Source organism: Macrotis lagotis, chromosome 7 (genome assembly GCF_037893015.1).
Source record: "Macrotis lagotis isolate mMagLag1 chromosome 7, bilby.v1.9.chrom.fasta, whole genome shotgun sequence".
Classification (NCBI taxonomy): domain Eukaryota; kingdom Metazoa; phylum Chordata; class Mammalia; order Peramelemorphia; family Peramelidae; genus Macrotis; species Macrotis lagotis.
Window position 1 is genome coordinate 214331949 of NC_133664.1, and position 23154 is coordinate 214355102.

Consider the following 23154-nt stretch of genomic DNA (forward strand, 5'->3'; position numbering starts at 1 on the left):
ATATAATTTCAAAAATTATAAAGGCATTCAAAAATCAAATCAAATCTTTTCTCTTCCTCTTGGTGAATTATGAGTTCAACTGATTGTTCCTTCCCAGTGTCTGTACATTGATGGATGAGGCTCCCCATTCAACTTCTCACTGTAGTCTGTATAATAACATTTTTCTTGTCAGACAGACCTCTTTTAAGTGACTGGATTTCATTTGGGATACATTGAGATATTCTAGGATAATAAACAGAATTTTATCCATATGTGGGAGCACCTGGAGTTCCTTATCATTTTTTCAATTTGTTCTCTCACCTGGATTATGGTGACATCTTTGGTGATCATATCTATCAGTTTTTTTGTCTTGTTTGATATTAATAATCAATGTCACTGAACTAAGGTATTTCTCTTGCATGTTTCTAGAAATCTAAATGACTAATACACACAGAAGATACTTGGTTGGATTCAGAATTGGTTGAATCAGTGGATTCAAAGAGTAGTTGTTAATAGTTCAATGCCAGTGTAGCAAGAGATCTCTTATAGAGGACCATGGGAATCCATATTTGACCACATGCAGTTTAACATTTTAATCAATTTGAATAAAACCAGAGATGATTTGAATATAATCATAGATGGTATACTCGTGAAATTTGCAGTTAGTACAAAACTGAGAGAAATAGATGGTTTTATAAAAGAATTTATTGAAATTCAAACAAAACTCAGTTAATTCTGATAATACATATGCTATTTACAAAAAGAAGAAACAATAAGATCCTCTGAAATATCTTCTCTGAAATGTAGTATTGATATCCAAAGTGGTGATATTAAAAAGAGAAAAAGATTTGTATTAATTAGTTATGTGGTTTTTGGCAAATTGTTTCACCTCCCTGAACTTTAGTTTCTTCACCTATGAAATAAGAAATCTAATTAAACAATCTTAAAGATCTATTTTAACCCAATTTTATAGGAATATTTATGAAACAGCTTTACTGAAAGGAAGAAAAAGACAATTTCCATGTATGATTTTAGCAGGAGAATATGGAAAGAGAAGAAAGTTTACTTTACCTGACTGATTATCATTTTTTAATACTATGGCTCAAAATTTCTACTTTCCCAGATTGTATCCCCATCATGCAAGTGCCCTGAATAATCTTGGAACACTGACAAAAGACAGAACAGAAGCAAAGGAATACTATCAAAAGGCTCTACAGTTAAACCCACAGCATAACCGAGCTCTTTTTAATCTTGGAAACCTGCTAAAGTAAGTTGAACATTCTGTCAGAAATTAAGTGACTATGAATTTAATGATTCTTTTTCTTTTTAACACTATTTAACATATATACAGAGATATATGAGGATGTGTATAATATAATTGTATACAGTTTTGTATTTTATTAATGATTTTTAAGGTTCACATTACATAATTTTGGGACATACCATTTCTCTACTGCCTGATAAAAGTAAATTATACTCTTTTTTGTGTCAAAGAAAAAGAGGTGAGCATTAAAAATTGATGAAGTCATTGTGTTATTATTATGCCCTGTCTGACTGTGGTTGTGATCTTTTGCTTGTGTTCATCCTCCACCTTTTATTGGGAGGTGGGAGGTATATTGTCTTTCTGGTTCTCCAGGATGAAGTTTGGTTACAAAATTATGCAGATTTTGACTTCATTTTAATATTTTTTTCATTGTTAACTTAGTTTTACCCTTTCTTCTTTCTCAGTTCATATAAGATTTCTGATGTTTTTTCAAATTACTGAAGAATACTAGTCATGCATTTTCATTACTACAACTTGTTCAGCCATTCCCCAATTGGTTGGCATCCATTTTATGTCCAGTTCTTCATTTAATGCTATTTTAGTTAGAGCAACATAACCTATTCCTAGAGTAAATGATTTAGGTGTTAAAATTTTCAATAGAAAACCTTGTGCATTTCGTAGCACCTATCATGGAAACAATTCCCAATACAGCAGTAAAGCAACAATGTTCCAATAGTCACCTATCTTTCTGCTTAACAGTTGATGATGGAGTTGTTTATATCAGTTTCAGTGAAAAGTGGGATTAAATGAAGGAAGTAGGTGGGGGGAAGTGTCTCCTTGGAAAGGAACTGAAAGAATGTCATTAAAGAACATGTCTGTGGTAAGTAAGAAAGAGCTTATGTTGGATTTATCTGGGAAAATTTTCTATAAGATCACTTTTTCCAAGAAAAGCACAGAGTGACTCCCATCACATGAATTTTTTTTCCATTCAGCATTCCTTAATTCAGATATTGCTAAGAGGTAGGCTAAAGGAAAAAAATCTCACATTTGCAACTGCCTGTTGGCCATCTGAACTGGATGTCACAGAGATTTATTTAATATGTCCAAAATAGAATTCAATCTTTCCTCCCAAATCTTTACCCCTTCCCAACTTCCTGTTAGTGTTAAGGGCACCAATATCCTTCTGGTCACCCAGTCTCCCAACTTAAGTGATTACCTTCATTCTTCACTCACATGTTTTTTTTTTTAATTTTCCCTTATACTGTAATTGCTTTGGTGCAAAATTTCACCACCAACTTCATTTATTTTTTTAGAAAAACTTTATTTATTTTTGAGTTTTCCAATTTTTCCCCTAATCTTGCTTCTCTCCCGCCCCACCACAGAATGCAGGTTGTTAGTCTTTACATTGTTTCCATGGTATATATTGATCTAACTTGAATGTTATGAGAGAGAAATCATATACTTAAGGAAGAAAAATAAAGTATAAGAGATAGCAAAATTACATAATAAGATAACAGTTTTTTTCCTAAGTTAAAGGTAATAGTCTTTGGTCTTTGTTTAAACTCCACAATTCTTTCTCTGGATGCAGATGGTATTCTCCATCACAGATAACGCAAAATTGTCTTTGATTGTTGCTGATGGAATGAGCAAGTCCATCAAGGTTGATCATCACCCCCCATGTTGCTGTTAGAATGTGGAATGTTTTTCTGTTTCTGCTCATCTTCTTCAGCATCAATTCATGCAAATCATTCCAGGCTTCCCTGAATTCACATCCCTCCTGGTTTCTAATAGAACAATAGTGTTCCATGACATACATATACCACAGTTTGTTAAGTCATTCCCCAATTGATGGACATTCCCTCAGTTTCCATTTCTTTGCCACTACAAATAGAGCTGCTATGAACATTTTTGTATAGATGATGTTTTTAACCCTTTTTAATAATCTCTCCAGGGTATAGACCCAGTAGTAGTATTGCTGGATCAAAGAGAATGCACATTTAGCCCTTTGGGCGCAATTCCAAACTGCTCTCCAGAAAGATTGGATGAGTTCACAGCTTCACCAACATTGTCCAAGATTTTCCACATCCCTTCCAACATAGATCATTGTCCTTTCTGGCCATACCGGCTAGTCTGAGAGATGTGAGGTAGTACCTCAGAGCTGTTTTAATTTGCATTTCTCTTATAGGTAGTGACTTAGAGCAATTTTTCATATGACTGTGGATCACTTTGATTTCCTCATCTGTAATTGCCTTTGCATATCCTTTAACCATTTGTCAATTGGGGAATGGCTTGTTTTTGTTTTTGAAACTTTGACTCAGTTCTCTGTCTATTTTAGAAATGAATCCTTTGTCATAAATACTAGTTGTAAAAATTGTTTCCCAATTTACTACATTTCTTTTGATCTTGGTTACAGTGCAAAAGCTTTTTAATTTAATGTAATCAAAATTATCTAGTTTGTTTTAATGATTTTCTCCATCTCTTCCTTGGTCATAAACTGCTTCCCTTTCCATAAATCCGATAGGTAAACTATTCCTTGATCTTCTAGTTTGTTTATAATATTGTTTTTAATGTCTAGATCCTGTTTGATCTTATCTTGGTATAGGGTATGAGGTGTTAGTCTAATCTAAGTTTCTTCCATACTAACTTCCAATTTTCCCAACAGTTTTTATCTAAGAGACAGTTTTTATCCTGATAGCTGCACTCTTATTTTATCAAACCATAGATTACTATAATCATTTCCTGATATTTTACCTAATGTATTCCACTGATCCACCACTCTATTTCTTAGCCAGTATCAGACAGTTTTAATGACTAATGCTTTATAATATAATTTTAGATCGGGTAAGGCTAAAGCACTTTCTTTTGCACTTTTTTTCATTGAATCCCTGGAAATTCTTGACTTTTTAATTTCTCCATATAAATTTACTTACAACTTTTTCTAAGTCATTAAAGTAATTTTTTGGAATTTTGATTGGTAGGGAAATAAATAAAATAATAAACAGGTAGTTTAGTTTTGGTAGAATTGTCATTTTTATTATATTAGCTAGACATATCCATGGACTGTTGATGTTTGTCCAGTTATTTAAATCTGATTTTTATTTGTGTGAGAAGTGTTTTGTAATTGCTTTCAAAAAGTTTTTGAGTCTGCCTTGGCTGATAGATTCCCAGGTATTTTGAATGGGATTTCTCTTTCTAGTTCTTTCTGCTGTGTCTTGCTAGTCATATATAGAAATGTTGAGGATTTATGAGGATTTATTTTATATCTTGAGACTGTACTAAAGCTGCTAATTATTTCTTTGTAGTTTTTTAGATGATTATTTAGGTATACCATCATGTCATCTGCAAAGAGTGAGAGTTTTGTCTCTTCCTTCCCAATTCTAATTCCTTCAATTTCTTTTTCTTCTCCTATTGCTGAAGCTAACATTTCTAATACAATATTGAATAGTAGTGGTGATACTAGGCATCCTTGTTTCATCCCTGATTTTATTGGGAATGCCTTCAGCCTGTCTCTGTTGCATGTAATGCTTGTTGATGGTTTCAGATAGATACTGCTTATTATTCTAAGGAACAATCCATTTATTCCTACACTCTCTAGTGTTCTTAGTAGGAATGGGTGCTGTATTTTCTTAAAAGCTTTTTCAGCATCTGTTGATATAATATTATGATTTCTGATAGGTTTGTTATTGATATAATTAATTATACTAACAGTTTTCCTAATATTGAACCAACCGTACATTCCCAGGATAAATCCTACTTGGTCATAGTGTATTATCCTAGTGATAAACTTGTTGTAATCATTTTGCTAAGATTTTATTTAAGATTTGTACATCTATATTCATCAGGGAGATAGGCCTATAATTTTCTTTTTCTGTTTTAACTCTTCCTGGCTTAGGTATTAGTACCATATTGTTTTTGTAGAAAAGAGTTAGGCAGAGTTCAGTCTTCACCTATTTTTCCAAAGAGTTTATATAGAATTGGAACCAATTGTTCCTTAAATGTTTGATAGAGTTCACTTGTGAATCCATCAGGCCCTGGAGATTTTTTCTTAGGGAGTACAATGATGTCTTGTTGAATTTTCTTTTCCTGAGATAGGGTTATTTAGGTATTTAATCTCTTCATTTAACCTGGGCAATTTATATTAATATTTTTACAAAATGTAACTGTGTAAAAGATTACAAAATCTGTAATTACAAATCTTTTATCCATAATTCTCTGCATTATATTTTCATAACTCCTTGCATCACCTTCACACTGACATTGTCTCCAATTTCTCCTGCATAAATCCTATTTACACATAGTTGTTTGCATGGTGTTTTCTTGTTGTATGGTTAACTCTGACGGCAGGGACAGTTTTTGCCTTTCTTTGGTTTGCTAGCTCTTTGCACTGTGACTGGAACATTGGCGGTGTGCTTGAAATGTTTATTTGGTGTAAGACTATGTACTAACATAAAAATGAAATAGAGGTGTTAAATATTTGAAATAGAGGAGTTAAAACTTGATACTTAGAAACTTTAGAGAAAAGAGATATAGAGAAAAATAAAGAAAAAAACAATGGTGTGACCTGTAAATTAGAAAAAATAATTCTAATTGGGCAAAAAGGTAGAAATGTCATTTTTATTAGAAGTTTGATCTACTCCTGAGCAATTGATACATGATACAGTAACTATTAAGTTGATACATATAACTATTAATTAAAATGAAATGGAGACATACTAATAGTATAATTAAGCATGTATCAATCCAGCTAGTTGTAGTCCTTATATAACAGCACTTTTGGTGATAGCAAAGAATTGGAAAGCAAGTAGATGTCCATTGATCAGGGAATGGCTAAATAAATAATAATACATGAATATGATGGAATTTATTATGCTGTAAGAAATTATGTGGGTGATGCATACAGAGAAGCAAGGAAAAGAGCTACATGAATTAAGTCAGAGCCAAGAGATTGATAAATACAATGTCCACAGCAACATAAATGGAAAGTGCAACCACAATCAAAACAACCAAAAGTGAATAGTAAAAATGTCAAGACCAAGGATAACTCAAATGAAGAGATGACTGAAAACATTCAGCCCAACCCTTCACAGAACATGCTGCACATTGCACATGATTTTGGGCTTTCTTTCCCCCATGTATTGATAGGCTATGCTGATGCTTTCTTTTTTTCTTTAAAAATACTATTTGTTATATGGGAAGGATATCGAGGAGGGAGGGAGGGAGGGAGGGAGAAAGAGAGGGAGAGAGATTGAGATTGAGATTCTAGGAAAAAATGATTTTGTGAAACAAAGAAAGAAAAATCATCAATTAAAAAACTTGTCCCTTGTAGCTCTTAGTAGTGGTTCTCACACATGCCATAGATGATCCCTCTCCTGGGCTTTCATCACTTTTATCTCAAGGATTTAACTCTTCTAGAATTAAGAGTTAATTTACATTTATGTTATTAATTTCCCCCCTTCTTATGGACTCTTCTATTCATTCAAGCTTGTACATGCTTAATTATACTGTTAGTATGTCTCCATTTCATTTGACTTAATAGTTACTGGATGTGCAATCTGCCCTGTCCTTCAACTGAAGTAGAAATGTTTCTTCCTCTGCCAAGATCCAAACCCTTTTATCAAGTCTCTCTTTAATCACACAGACAATGATTAGTAGTTATTAAATTCCATATATATGCATATATAATATTACACGTTATATAGATTATAGAGATAAAATCATATATAAAATATATTTTACATAACATACATGTATATATATATACATATACATGCATACACACACACACCCTCATACATTATATTTGGAACTGAAAACCCTTGATTTGTGCTTTTTTCCTGATCACAGACAATCAAATAGTAATCCTAAAATGATCTTGTCTCATCCTGGAGATTGCTTAGTTCAAGAAGTTTCAGTTGGCATGGGAGCTGGTTTCATTATATCCATAATAAACTGGAGGATAAGATGACCACCAACTAAAAGATGAGAACAAACAACATGGAATGGAACTAAAAGAAATTGTGTAGCTAGGACTCTGAGATCCAGTTTCAGACTCTCCTAGGTGGAAAATACTTTAGTGGCTGTGTATTCAAAACTGTTATGAAGTGAGTTTAGGGAAGGTCACCAGACCCCACCCATCCCTCTCCATGGAGAAACTTGAAGACTTCTGCTATGCCTTTGTAGGTGAGAAGAGAAGTAGGTAACTAACTACTTTTTTAAAATAGAATCTTAAATCTAGCTATAGAACTTTATACTTGAGTAAAAGTATTCTTGCTTTAAAGAAAGCACTGTATTCAAAAGTACAAAAAAGGAAGAATTCACTTTATATAAGGTCTGTAAGATTTTTCTTTAATAAAGAATATTCGTGGTCCATTTTTAACATTGATATTTAACATTTTTGTTATTTATTTCTAACATTTTTTATTTAAATTTTAAGTTCCAAAGAGAGCTTCCTTCAACGTCCCCTTCATCCACTGAAAAGACAAACAACATTATATCAGTTAGACATGAGAAATCATGTATAACCAAAAAAAAAAAAGCAAGAAAGTGAGAAATTTATACTTCAATTTGCACTCAAGATCTGGCAGTTCTCTATCTAGAAGTGGATAACATTTTTTTTATCATGAGTCTTTTGGAATTATCTTGAATCATTGTAATTGATCAGAATAGCTAAGACTTTCCATTGGTGATCATTGCTGTGATTGTGTACTGTGGAGAGTGATATTCTAGTTCTGCTACTTTGGTTACTTACCATCAGCTATTATTAGTTAACATCAGTTATCAGTTAGTTCAGCTAATGTCAGCTCATATAGTTCTTCCCATGTTTTCCTGAAACTAACCCACTTTATCATTTCTTTTAGCAAAGTGATTCTTCATCATAATCATATTCCACAACTTGTTTAGGCATTCACTGACTAGTTAATGGGAAACCTCTCAATTTCCAGTTCTTTGGCACCATAAAAGGAGCTATCTTACATATTTTTGCACATCTAGATCCTTTCCCTTTTTCTTTTTCTTTTTAAATTAGACATTGAGTGGCTTTATTTTAAGCAAATTAAAAAAGGAAATAAAGTGGAACCATTCAGAAACATTCTTCATTAACTGACTTTTAGCATAAGTATTTTTTTTAAACACTTAGAAGCCACAATATTGTTTTACCTCTTTAGGGTACAGACATAGTGTTAGTATTGCTGGGTCAAAGGCTTTGCACAGTTTTGATAGCATTTGGGGAATAATTCCAATGTGTTCCTCAGAATGGTTGGATCAGTTTCCAATAGCAGAGGTTCATTAGTTTATCAATTTTCCCTCATTTACTCTAGAATTTGTTATTTCTGATAGGTGTGAGGTGGCACTTCAGAGTTGTTTTAATTTATATTTCTCATTTCTGCTTTTGCTTTCTCTGAGACCTGCCTACTTACTTTAGCTGAAGTTTAATAGATTTTGCCCCAGCCCCTTATTTAAACTCTGATTTCTTATGGATGAACTCATCTTATTCATATTCCATTATGATTTCTTTTTTTTCCTTTTAAATTTATTTTTTATTCTCATTTTGTACAAATGTTTTTTTACATTAATAAAATATTCTTGTTTACAAAGTAAACAAAATACCTCTCCTCCCCCATGAATATAGACTTGCTTGGGCGAAAAAAGTAAAGGGGAGAGAAAAAAATTAAAATAAAAAAATAATAATAGTAATAATTGTAGGTATGGCCAGGTGACGCAATGGACAAAGCACCAGCCCTGGAGCCACGAGCACCCAAGTCCATATCCAGCCTCGTAAACCCAACAATCACCCAGCCGTGTGACATGCAAGCCACCCGATCCCCACTGCCCTGCAAAAAACAAAAAAAAAAAAAGAGAAAAAAAAGACCCAAAATAAAATAAAATAGTAATAATAGTGGGGGTGGCAGACAGAGCATTGGCCCTTGAGCCAGGAGCACCTGGGTCCAAATCCGGCCCCAGACACCCAAAGATCACCCCATTATGTGGCCCCAGGCAGGCCATCCAGCCCCACTTGCCCTGCACCCTCCCCCAAATAATAATAACAAAAAATGTGTTTGAGTCTTTGTTCCAACACCAACAACTCTGTCATGGGTGGATCTCATTCTTTATGATAAGTCCATCACAAAAGTTACTTCCATATTTTTCCAATGTTGCCATTGCTGATTGCAACTCCCTCCTTTCTTTGTTCTCCACTACCATGTACTCTATTTTCTCTCTCCTTTGACTATGACTCTGTTGTAGGGTCGCTGAGTGGCGCAGCAGACAGATCCCTGGTCCTGGGGCCAAGAAGCCCTGAGCCCCCATACCACCCCTTAGGCCCAGAATCCACCTGGCCCTGTGGTCCTGGGCAGGCCTTCCAATCCCAGCCCCTTGCAAGAAGTAAGAAAGAAAATGTGTTATATCTGGCCACTCTCCCCGCATGGTCCATCCTCTCCTCCATCACTCACATAACCCCCCCTTCCCCCTGCTCCCCCCTCCTTCTTACTCCAGATGTCTATACCCCATTGAGTATATTTGCTGTTTCCTCTCCTAGCCATCTCTGATGAGAGCAAAGTTTCCCTCATTCCCCCTTGCCTCCCCCCTTCCATATCATTACAATAGCTCATTGTAATAAAAAAAATCTTATGTGAAATATCTTGGACTATTCCCCCTCTCCTTTTTCTTTCTCCCATTCCATTTCGCTTTTTTTCTATTGACTCCATTTTTACACCATATTTTATCTTTGAATTCAGCTTTCTCCTGTGCTTCAACTATAAAAGCTCTCTCTACCTGCTCTATTAACTGAGAAGGTTCATATGAGTATTATCAGTATCATTTTTCTATGCAGGAATACATGCAGTTCATCCTCATTAAGTCCCTCATATTTCCCCCCTCTCCTCCAATCTCCATGCTTCACCTGAGTCCTGTATCTGAAGATCAAACCTTCTGTTCAGGTCTGGCCATTCCAAAAGGAACATTTGAAATTCCCCTGGTCCATTGAAAGTCCATCTTTTTTCCCTGGAAGAGGACATTCAGCCTTGCTGGGTAGTTCATTCTTGGCTGCATTCTAAGCTCTCTTGCCTTCCAGTATATTGTATCCCAAGCCCTACGAGCTTCCAATGTAGCTGCTGCTAAGTCCTGTGTGATCCTGACTGCAGCTCCACGATATTTGAACTGTGTCCTTCTGGCTGCTTGGGAGTTCTGGAACTTGGCTATAATATTCGTAGGGGTTGGTTTTTTGGGATCTCTTTCTCTGGGGGATTGGTGGATTCTCCCCATTTCTATTTTGCCCTCTGCTTCTAGAATATCAGGGCAATTTTCCTGTAGTAATTCTTTGAAAATGATGTCAAGGCTCTTTTCCTGATCATGACTTTCAGGTATTCCAATAATTTTTAAATTATCTTTCCTAAGTCTGTTTTCCATATCAGTTGTTTTTTCCATGAGATATTTCACATTTTCTTCTAATTTGTCATTTTTTTTTGTTTTGAAGGGTTTTGATTCCTGATTTCTGTTAAATTTATCGATCTCCCTGAATTCTATTCTTTTTCTGAAGGATTTGTTCTCCTCAGAGAGTTTTCTTATCTCTTTTTCCATCTGGCCAATTTTGCTTTTTAAAGCATTCTTCTCCTCAATAACTTTTTGAACTGTTTTATCCATTTGACCTAAACTGGTTTTTAGCATGCTATTTTCTTCAGCATTTTTTTGGATTTCCTTGACTAAGCTGCTGACTTCATTTTCATGTTTTTCCTGCATCTCTCTCCTTTCTTTTCCCAGTTTTTCTTCCAACTCCCTCATTTGATTTTCAAAGTCTTTTTTGAGCTCTGTCATAGCCTGAGCCCAATTTCTGTTTTTCTTGGAGTCTTTAGATGCAGGAGTTTGTGCTTCCTCATCTTCAGACTGAGTATTTTGATCCTTCTTGGGCTCATTTGCAAAATATTTCTCAATAGTCTTCTTTTTGTTTCTCTGCTTGCTCATTTTCCCAGCCTGGGCCTGGTTTGGGGTGTTTCTTGAGCTTTTGGGACACTCCCACAAGGGTCTCAGTGTGTGAGGCTCTGTCCTCCCTCCTGGTCTGTGAATGACCATATGCGCCCCCCTCTGCCAAGGGGCTGAGGTGGGGGGGGGGCCCCCTGCTGTTCTATGGGGGGGCCTAGACTGTGATCAGGATCTGAATGTGGTCAGAGCCCCAGAGTCCTGTTCCAGAGGCAGAGGACAGAACTCTGCCGTCTCTCTTCACTCCCCTCCCTCAGCTCAATGGACTCATGCCCTGGGGGCTCCTGCTTACCAGCTCCTCCTGCTTCTTTTTCCTGGGTCATGGCTGGGGAAAGACCAACCTGCTTGCTGTGTGCCCTGAGGGCTGGGCTCCAGGTGCTCGCTCTGGCAGAGGTTCCCCGCTGTTCCCCTACTTTGTGCCTGGTGCTCCCCGGGGTGCAGCTCAGGAGACTGCCCCACTGCTGTGAGCTGGGGCTCCCAGCACTCTGGGGCTGCCTCCGGGAGGCTGAAGTTCTTTGGCTCTGGCGGGCCACCCCTCTGGTGGGCCGCCCCTCTGATCCCGGGGAGCAGAGCCTTTCTGCTCTTTTCCAGGTTACCTTGAGTAGGAGAGCTGCCTCACTGTGGGTTCTGTCTCTCGAAAGTTTAGTTAGAGTCCTTAGCTGATGAATTTTATCAGAGAGCTCCTAAGACTAGATCCCTTCTTGTCTCCATTTTGGCTCCGCCCCCCCCCATGATTTCTTTTATTCTATTTTCTTCTGTTTATCCTTTTTCTCTCCTTTTTTTGTCCTATTCTCAAAAAAATCTATTTTGTTTCTGACAACTGTTTTAATCTATTCTCTTCTTTATTATTCTCCTCTCCTTTTTCTTATCCCCATCCCCTCTGATTTCCCTGTTGGATAAGATAAATTTCTATTCTCAACTGAATGTTTATATATATTTTCCCCCTTTAAACCCAATTTTGATGAGAATATGGTTCAAGTATTGCCTGCCGCTGTCACCTTTCCCATTCTACCTCTCCATTTTATCTCTTTCCCCCTTTCCCAGTGCATCACTCTTCCTTATCCATTCATTTTTTTTAGATCATCCCAACATAATCAAATCACATCTATGTCCTCTGTTTTTGTAAATTCCTTCTAACTTCTCTAATAATGATAAAGCTGTTAGGAGTAATATGTATCATCTTCCATATAGACATATAAATAGTTCAACCGTATTGAGTTCCTTAGGATCTCTTTTTCAAGTTTATGTTTTCATGATTCTTTTGAGTCTTACGTTAGAAAGTTAAATTTTCTATTCAGCTCTGTTCTTTTCATCAGGAATTCTTGAAAGTCTTCTATTTAATTAAATTTTCATTCCCCCTCCCTGAAAAATTACACTCCACTTTGGTAGATAAATTATTCTCTGTTGTAATCCTAATTCCTTTGCCTTCTGGCATATTATTCCACCTCTTTGCTCCTTTAATATGGAAGCTACTCAATCTTTTGTGATACTGATTGTGACTCCACAATATTTGAATTGTTTCTAACTGCTTGAAATAATTTTTGCTTGAACTGGGAGCTCTGGAATTTGGCTATGATGTTCTCAGAAGTTTTCATTTTGATAACTTTCTGGAAGGTACCTTTGGTAACTTTCTGGAGGGTACCTGTGAATTCTTTTAATTTCTATTTTATCTTTTTCCTCTAAGATATTGAGGCAGTTTAAAAAAATAATTTCTTGAAATGTGATGTCTAGGCTCTTTCTTAAATCATGGTTTTCAGGTAGTTCAGTTATTGTTAATTTATCTCTTCTCATCTGAATATACACCAAAGCTTGCTATTGTTCATTTTTTGGTTTTTGTAAGGCAAATGGGGTTAAGTGGCTTGCCCAAGGCCACACAGCTAGGTAATTACTAAGTGTCTGAGAACGGATTTGAGCTCAGGTACTCCTGACTCCAGGGCCAGTGCTGTATTCACTGTGCCACCTAGCCACCCGCTATTGTTAATTTTTAAAACTTGTTTTATGTATTATGGTTTCCCCCCTTTTTGATTTGATTTTTTTCACAATATGATCAATATGGATATATGTTTAATGTAGTTATATATGTATAACCTATGTCAGAGACAGAGGGGAGATAAGGGAGGGAAGGAGGAAAAAATGTAAAACTCAAAACCTTACTAAAAGTGATTGTTGATGAAAACTATCTTTGCGTGTAATTGAAAAAGTAAATAAAAGTTATCTTTCTTCAATCTTCAGTCAATTCCAGATCATTTTTTTCTCCTGATTGAGATAGTTCACATTATCTTCTATTTTTTTCCGTTCTTTTGACTTTGCACTGCTTCTTTCTGTCTCTTGGAGTCATTAGTTTTTACTTGTCCAATACTTATTAGCAATGCAATAATTTTTAAGAATTATTTTCTTTAATGAGCTTTCTTCTTTTCCCACTTGTTCTATTCTGCTTTTTAGGGACTTCTTCAGTGAATTTTTTTGTGCTTCCTTTATAATTTGTTCTATTCTGGTGTTTAAAAATGTAATTTTCTTCAGTATTGTGCCTTTTTGTGCAGATATCAATTCTCTTTTCATAATTTTCCTGCATCATTCATTTCTTTCCCCAATTTTTCTTCTACCACTCATCTTTTTCCTTAACTTTTCCAGGAATTCTTGGGATTGTATCAAATTTGCATTTTTCTTTGAAGTTTTGCTTGTAGATGTTTTCATTTTGTTGTCTTCTTCAGCATTTGTTTCTTTATCTTTGTTGTTAGCAAAATAGCTTCATATGGCCAAGCTCTTTTTCCTTTAATCATTTTTTCTAGCCTACTACTTGACTTTGAACTTTATGTCAAATTTGGATTCTTTTCCCTCAGATCCCAAGTTTCAGGCTTTTTCATATTTCTGTTTTTGGACTCATTCTAGGTATCTGCAAGTTTTTGATGCTTCTAATGTGATGTGATCGGAGAGGAGGCTTGGTCATTATTCCGGTGAACATGATAGCCTTTAATAAGGAAGGGTCTCTGCTCTCTGTAACTGCAAGTGCCTGTGTTTTTCTTGACCCTGGAACCATGATCAAGTCCCTTACTCTCTAGCAGCTACTAGTGCACTTCTCTACCTTGAAACTGTGAATAGGGTCCCTATTCCTTTGTGACTGACCACAAGAACTCCTCTGTATCTTAGAACTGCGACTCAGAACTATATATATTGGAAGTAGGGCTGCCAAATGGTGCCAGCTATCCCAATGCCAACAAACATTCCCCTAGAATCTCTGACCTGTTTTCTGACTCATACTCCCTTAGAGTCTCTGAGACCTTCTGAAATTGCTGCTGTCATGACCACCTCCAAGACCCACTACTGTTGTTGCTTCTTGGCCCCTTCCCAGGTATCACATACCTCTTTTATCAACTTACATTGTCTGAACCTAGAAAAGCATCTCACCTTAACCTTTTGTTGGTTTTGCCACTCCAGAATTTGATATAAGGAATTATTTTAATGTTGTTTGGAGGGAAATGTTAAGAGAGTTTGATTGGATTGCTGCCTCTCTTGGTCTACCTCCGAACATTGATTTAAAAAAAATATTTATACTCAACATTCTAGAATTAGCTTTATTGTGAAAAATGAGGCACATTTTATCTGTGAAATTGTGTTGATTGTTTTTTATCTTGGTTCCAAATTTCAAGGGTCCATTTTAAAGAAAAAAATCTGAAAAAACATTATATGTGTTATTGGCATGTTTTTGTGGAAATCATCTCGACTCCTCATCTGAACATGAGCCAATTCTTTTGAAATAAAATACATTGTGGAATCTTTTGGTTTGCAAGGGAAATAACCTTTTCACAATCCTTGTACTTTTCCATTCTGGATGCAATAAATATTAATGGACTAGAAGACAAATTTGTATAGGAAGCATTGTGGGTGATAATTGTGCTTTAATGAACTCCTGACTTTATGTTCTCTTTGAGGAAAAAAAAAGAATGTTACCATTTTTCTTCTCTTGTATAAACATTTCTGAGAGAGAATGGTTAAATATCCAGGCTATGTTGTCATTTGGAAAAACTGCCAGTGATCTCCCCTGTTACGGAAGTAATCTTCCTACCCTTTTAACCATCATAGTATTTTCCCACTGCAGCTGAAATCTGACTTTTTTAAACTTTATCATTCTTTCAAATTTCTGTACTTTTTTAGGTAATATGAAATAGGAGTTTGAAATAACTCAATTCAGCAACAAATTTAGTGATAAAACATTTCAATTAAAAGAATAAAGAGAATTGTAGTCATATTATAGTCACAAATCTGAAAGAGATTTAAAAGACGAACCAGTCTAATGTCCTCTTTTTACAGATGAAGAAAAAAACCTATGTAAACTTGCTGAAGATCACATAGATAGTAGGCATTAAGGACTTTATTTGAATCTCATCCTCTGATTCTAAAAAAGCCCTCTTTTTTTTTCTTGATGACTCCTAGAACTTATAATGACTTATTTTCCAAAGATTTAGAATACTACAATTTTTACTCTATAGTAAAAACTTTAACAAAAAATGTAATATTCTAATTTACTGAATTTGCTCTATAATGGGAATTTAAATGTTAATAAGTTACTATTCAAACATAGATCTTTTAAAATCTAACATTCTCAAAAATAGACTTTATTGATTTTTAACTTCAATTATACTTATCCATCCTTTTCTTCCTCTTATCCCTTGCAAAATATTATAAACATCTTAATGAGCACTTGTCTTATAAGCTATTTTCATGAGGCATTTTTAAAGGAGAAAGAGAAAATAAATCAACAAAATAGAAAAATACATAAAAAATATGGTGTTACATTCAGTGTCCTACACTTGGTGAACCCTCACCTCTTTATAAGGAGACATCTTCTCATGAGGTATCTAGATAGTACCGTATTTAGAACAGTGAATCTGCAGTCAGGAAAATTTTAGTTCACATTTGGTCTCAGAAACTTACTATGGGAACTTTTTTTTTTTTAGTGTTTTTACTTTTTGCAAGGCAATGGGGTTAAGTGGCTTGCCCAAGGCCACACACCTAGGTAATTATTAAGTGTCTGAGGCTGGATTTGAACTCAGGTACTCCTGACTCCTGGGCAGGTGCTCTATCCACTGCACCACCTAGCCGCCCCTTACTATGGAAACTTTGACAAATAATTTAACCTCTTCCTCAAATTCCTCAACTATAAAATGTTCATAAAAATAGTATTTACACCCAGGGTTGCTAAGAACTCAAATGAGATAATATTTTTAAAATACATAGGATAGGACCTGTCATGTAATTTCCCCTCCCTTACTCTTTTTCCCCCCCCTTTATTTTTCTTTTTTTCTTTCTTTGGGGGATGAGTTGGGTTGAGGGATTATGTTTACTTTTAAAATATGACTATTATATTAATTTGTTTCATGCTTATACATTTTTTGAAAATTTTATTTATTTAAGGCAATGTGGTTAAGTGGCTTGCCCAAGGTCACACAGCTAGTCAATTATTAAGTGTCTAAGGCTAGATTTGAACTCATGTCTGCCTGACTCCAAGGCTGGTGTTCTATCCACTGTTCTTTCCACTATCCACTAGCTGTCTGGTTACACATTTTTTTAATTGATGTTTCATTTTTCCATGTACAGGTTATAAAAGGTTTTTTTTTAAGTTTTTGCAAGGCAAACGGGGTTAAGTTGGCTTGTCCAAGGCCACACAGCTAGGTATTTATTAAGTGTCTGAGACTGGATTTGAACCCAGGTACTCCTGACTCCAGGGCCAGTGCTTTATCCACTACACCACCTAGCTGCCCCTAAAAGTTTTTTAACATTCATCTATATGCCTCTGTATATTTTAGGTTGCAAAATGTCCTTCCACCTGCCCTTCCCAACCCCCTTCCCTCAGCAAAAAACAGTCAGATAAATATTTTACTTGCACATTTATGTTAAGCATGATTAGTCATTTTCAGGATGAGGAATTAGGATTAAAGGAAAGAAATACATAAGAGATATCTTTTTTTTAAAAAATGAAAGTAGTGTTCATCAGATTCTGAAGGATTTTTTATTTTGTTTTGTTTTATTTTTCTTCCTCTGGTTGGGGATAGCATTGCCTATAACCAGTTTAATAGGTTGTCTGAGAGCAGCTGCTTCTATCAGTGTTGATCATCTCATAATGTTGTTGCTAACGTTAACACATTAACACATGTACAATGTTCTCTTGGTTCTACTGCCTTCACCTAGCATCAGATCCTGTAATTCATTCCTTGCTTCTCTAGAGTCTGACCATTTATGGTTTCTTATAGAACAATAATATTCCATAATATTCATATAACTTGTTTAACCATTCCCCAATTGATGGGCATCCCCTCAATTTTCAATTCTTTGCCACTACACAAAGACCTGCTATGAATATTTTGAAACATGTGGGACATTTCCCATTTTTTATGATCTCTTCTGGATATAGACCTAGAATTGGAATTGCTGGGTCAAAGGGTATGAACAGTTTTATTGCTCTTTGGACATAATTACATGTTACTCTCCAGAATGGCTGGATCAGTCCACACCTCCTTCAGCAATGCATTAATGTCTGAATCTTCCCACAACCTCTCCAACATTGATCATTTTCCCCTTTTTTGTCATCTTAGCTAATTTGATAGGTGTGAGGTGATGTCTTAGAGTTGTTTTAATTTATATAGCTCTAATAATGATTTGAAGCATTTTTTCATTGACAACTATCAGTTCATATCATTTAATCATTTATCAACTAGGGACTGACTTGCAACCTTATAAATTTGATGCAGTTCTCTAAAGATTTTAGAAATGAAACCTTTATCAGAACTCCTAGTTTTGAAGATTGTTTCCCAACTTTCTGCTTTCTTTCTAATTTTGGCAGCATTGATTTTATTACAGCAAAACCTTTTTAATTTAATTTAGTCAAAAACATTCATTTTACAGTTTATAATGTACTCTATTTCATTTTTGGTCATAAGATCTGATAAATAAAATATTTCTTGGTCTATTAATTTATCTATAGTGTTGGTCTTTATGTCTAAATCCTGTACCCATTTTGAACTTATTTTGGTATAGTTGGAAGATGTAGGTCAATGCCCAGTTTTTGCCATGCTGTTTTCCAAATTTCCCAACAATTTTTGTCAAATAGTGAGTTCTTATCCCAGAAACTGATGTCTTTGGGTTTGTCAAACAGATTACTGTAGCCATTTACTACTGTTTCTTCTGATCCTATCCTAATCCACTGATCTATCACTATTTCTTAACCAGAACAAGGCAGTTTTGATGACTGCCATTTTATAGAATAATTTTAGATCTAATGGAGCTAGGCCACCTTCTTTTACATTTTTTCATCAGTTCCCTTGCGATTCTTGACCTTTTGTTGCTCCAGATGAATTTTGTTACTATTTTTTTCTAGCTTGCTTAAGGAGCTATTTGGTAGTTTGATTAGTATAGCACTGAATAATTTAATTTGGGTAGAATTTTCATTTTTGTTATATTAGCTCAAACTAAGCATGAGCAATTGACATTTTTCCAATTATTTAGATCTGATTTTATTTGGGTGAGAAGTACTTTAGAATTGTGTTCATAGAGTTTCTACAGTTACTTTATTTTTTTTTAGGTTTTTGCAAGGCATTGGGGTTAAGTGGCTTGCCCAAGGCCACACAGCTAGGTAATCATTAAGTGTCTGAGGTCGGATTTGAACTCAGGTACTCCTGACTCCAGGGCCGGTGCTCTATCCACTGCACCACCTAGCCACCCCTCTACAGTTACTTTAAAGAAAAAAAAAAGGTGGTCAGTATGGAGAACAAATACCTCACCTAGAATTAGGTTTTATTTCTATTTTTTTTCAACCAATAAGTATTTATTAAGTGCCTCTGGTGTTTTGGTACTGTGCTAGGGTCCAGGGACATGAAAACTAAACTAAAATAATACCTGCCCTAAAGGAACTTAAATTCTATTGGAGAATATATCATTTATACACATGGTATATGTAAATATATAATTTGTATTTATATACATGGTACATATATATATATAAATGTTTATATTTATACACATGGTATATATATATAAATGTTTATATTTATACACATGATATATATGTGTGTGTATATATATATATACATATGTATATATATATATATATATATATATATATATAGTAAATCCAAATAATTTTAGAGGGCATTAATAGCTATTACTGGTATGTTAGGAGTTCTTTTACTGGTTTTATAAGAACAGTAAATAAGGCCTTTAAGGGTATTGTTTGGAAGAAATGATTATCACTACCCCCTCATTATGCTTCTTTTTTATCCTATGTGGTCATCATTGTACTTCATATACCAGAATGAAGCTCAAGCAGTAGGCTAACTAGATTGGAAATATAAAGGGGTTTAGCCCTCTGAGGAAGTAAAGGAAGGGAGTGGGAACAGTAATGGAGTCAGAATAGATCAGCAGCAACAAATAGCTATATGTTCTGGACATTATGCCAAGCATTTTTAATATTTATTAATATTATCTCATATGATCCTCACAATAACCCTGGGAGTTATGTGCTATTAATATTCCCTTTTTATAGTTACAGAGATTAAATGATTTGCCCCAAATCACATAGCTAGTGACTGAGACAGAATTTGAAACCTGATCATTCTGACTCCAGACTATCTGCTGAACCACTTCATTACTTCTGTCTTAACTATTGCTTCCCTCCAGAGAAATGCCTTTCCTGTTCAATATGATAGTTTTCTACCAAAAGAAAATATTACCAAAAGAGCATTTTATAGTTTTTTAATTTTGAAAACAGGTGTTTTTAAAAATCTTGTATTAGTAAAATTGGTCTTAAATGTTTTTTATATTCCATGAGTGTGTATTACTTTTTAAACCTTGAATCAAGTTTAAACTTAGTCTACAATACTGGAAATTAGTTTTGAAAAAAACATGACCAGTTCAGTAAAAGGTAGAGAGCAGCCTTTAGAACTTTCAGAGGAAGGAACTGACATGACCATGCTTTAGGAATAATGCTTTGGCACCTGTATGGAGGTTTGGAGAAGGGAGAAACTTGAGGCAGGAGGGCCAGTTAAAAAGCTATTGCAATTCCATAAGAAAGAGTGACAACTGCAATGAGTGACAACTGTAAATGGAGAAGAGATAGATCAAACAGATATTGTGAAGGTAGATTTAGCAATTGATTAGAAAATAGTCCTGAAGTTTTGCTTCATATCCATCAGATTGGAAAAGATTTTTTTTAAATGGAAGTATTTGGGGTTTAAGGGGCTTTGGGATTTAATGCAACTGTTTTGGAAAACAATTTCACATTATGTAATTGAAATCACTAAACTGTTCATAATCTTCAACCCAGTAATTCCATTTTTGAACATCTAATTCAAGGAGGTCAATAACAACAATAAAATAATCATAACAGTAATCATTAATTATTATTTTTCAATAGGGAGAGTTAAGTAAAAATTAATTTATGGGGAAAAAAGAAAATAATAAATTTTTTTTGTAAAAAATCACTTCACCAATTCAGGTAGCAATTTCCACAAGTGTAAAATCAAGAGAATAAAATATCTGATCCCATCCAGCTCTGATATTCTGTTACTCTGTGCTCAGTGCTTGACTTGTAATAGTCATAGGACCCCCCCGCCCATCCATACTAACGAGGTGATGTCACAACTTTTACTTTAAAGACATAATATTTATGTAGTTTTAAAATTTGTCATTTAATCCTCATAATATCCCCAAGAGATGTATATGTAGGAATTATTATCCTCATTTAGAGTGAGTAAATTAAGAGTCTGGGTAAATGTAAAAGACAGGCTCTGAACTCAGGTCTTCCTAGTTAAGAAGTCTCCCTAATAATCTGGATAAACTTATCCATAATAAGCTTCAAAAGTTACAGTGGAAAAGGATAAGTATAAAAATTATTGAATATAACCAACTCCACTCAAATTTTAATGTTTCTTAGAAGGACATAGAAAAAAATTTTTGGAAATGTGTAATAAATTACTATAGTGTGTATGAAAAAGGTTTATTTAGTTATTTAGTTTTTGTGGAAAAAATAAAATCTCTTAAAATATATAAACAGGATTTAATGAAAAGATTTTCTCTTTCCTCCCCTACTCATATGATTAATAGATCCCAAGGGAAGAAAGAAGAAGCTATCGTCTTTTTAAGAAATTCTATCAAATTTGGTCCAGAATTTGCAGATGCCTATTCAAGCCTAGCTTCACTGTTGTCTGAGCAGGTAATCAATTTCTTTTCCTTCAATACTTTAATTATCTATGATTTCATCTATATTAAATACTATTGTCAATTATGTTTATCAACAGAGACATTTTATTAATATATTGCTTAGCATATGATAATATGTTAATAAAATGTATGTATGTTGATAAATATAATAGATGATAGTATCTATCAACAAATCCTTGAACAATTTCACATCAGTTCACATAAATTTTTGTTGCTTCATATTGTCTTTGCTTAGAATGGAATTATCATCCTTACCTCTAAGCCCCTCCCTTTCTTCAGGACTCAATTCACATGTCACGTCTTCCATTAAATCCTTCCTGACGCCCCCCCTCCCCATCCCTATCCCTAACTGAAGGAATAATTCACTCTCCAAATTTTCCAGAGCATTTTGCTTAGCTTATTTCTTTGCATCTCTCTCTCCTCTCTCTCTCTCTCTCTCTCTCTCTCTCTCTCTCTCTCTCTCTCTCTCGTATTATAGTGCATGTTTTCCCTTACTCTTCTATTAGGTTATAAGCTACTACTGACTTATAATCATATTTTTACATAATCCTATGTAAAGAAAATACTTATTAAATATTGATTAATAGGTAATCCAAAGACTGAACTGAGCAAACTGACTTACTTGGGGGTCATCTATAGCCCATACTGATAATTTGGGCAACCAGACCTTCCTTGCCACTTTACTCCTTTTATACTATTAGTTTTTTATATTAAAAGAGATAAAAGAAAGGTAATATGATCCAGTGGGAAGGGCACTGAATTTGGAATTGGGCAACCTGAGTTGAAATGGAGTCTTAAACACATCCTAATTGTGTGAAAATGTGTACATCACAACTTCTAAATCTCAGTTTCCTCATTTGTAAAATAGGGATAATAATACTCTAGCACCTACATCATAGAGTTGTTGTGTAATCAAATGAGATTATAGGAACACAGCTAGAGAGATGAGGAAGACCTCAGAGGGCCTTATCTTACAAACGAGGAACTGAGACTTGTGTAGGTAAAGTGATTTACCCAATTCACATGTTTTGGAGGTTTGATTTGAACCAAGTTTTCTGATTCTAAAATAAGCGATCTTTCCAGTGTACCTTGCAGTCTCCCTATTGTGTTAAAGATACAAATAAATTAGATAGATAGATAGATAGATAGATAGATAGATAGATAGATAGATAAATAGAAAAAAGAAAGATAATGTATTAAAGATCTTTATAAACTTTAAAGTGATATATAAATATGTTATTGTTATTAAATCATTATCTTAAAATGTCATCTCTTTAATATATTTTATTTGTTTTCCAATTATATACAATAGTAATATCATTTTTGTAATGTTTTGAATTTTACAATTTTTCCTCCAACTTCATTCCCCCCTTCACAGAAAGCAGTCTGATAGTCTTGACATTGTTTCCATGCTATGCATTGATCTAAATTGAATGTGTTGAGAGAAAAATCATATCTTTAAGGAAAAAATAAAATCTATGAGCAAAATTACATAATATGTTAAGACAGCTTTTTTTTTAAAAAAATTGAAGATAATAGTCTTTGGTCTTTATTTAAACTCCACAGTTCTTTCTTTGGATATAGATAGTATTCTTCATCGCAGATACCATAAAACTGTCCCTGATTATTGCACTGATGAAATGAGCAAGTCCATTAAGGTTGATCATCAACCCCATGTTGCTGTTATTGTATACAGTGTTCTTCTGGGTCTGCTCAGCATCAGTTCATGC

The 23154-nt window shown here is 34.6% G+C and overlaps 1 protein-coding gene across 1 annotated transcript in view; it reads left to right on the top strand.

The window, feature by feature from the left end:
• Positions 1-23154, top strand: part of TMTC1 (transmembrane O-mannosyltransferase targeting cadherins 1) — a 219893-nt gene that overhangs the window by 159431 nt on the left and 37308 nt on the right. The window contains 2 exon segments of the mRNA XM_074194798.1: positions 1103-1246; positions 21308-21416. Coding sequence (XP_074050899.1) covers positions 1103-1246; positions 21308-21416 — 253 coding nt within the window.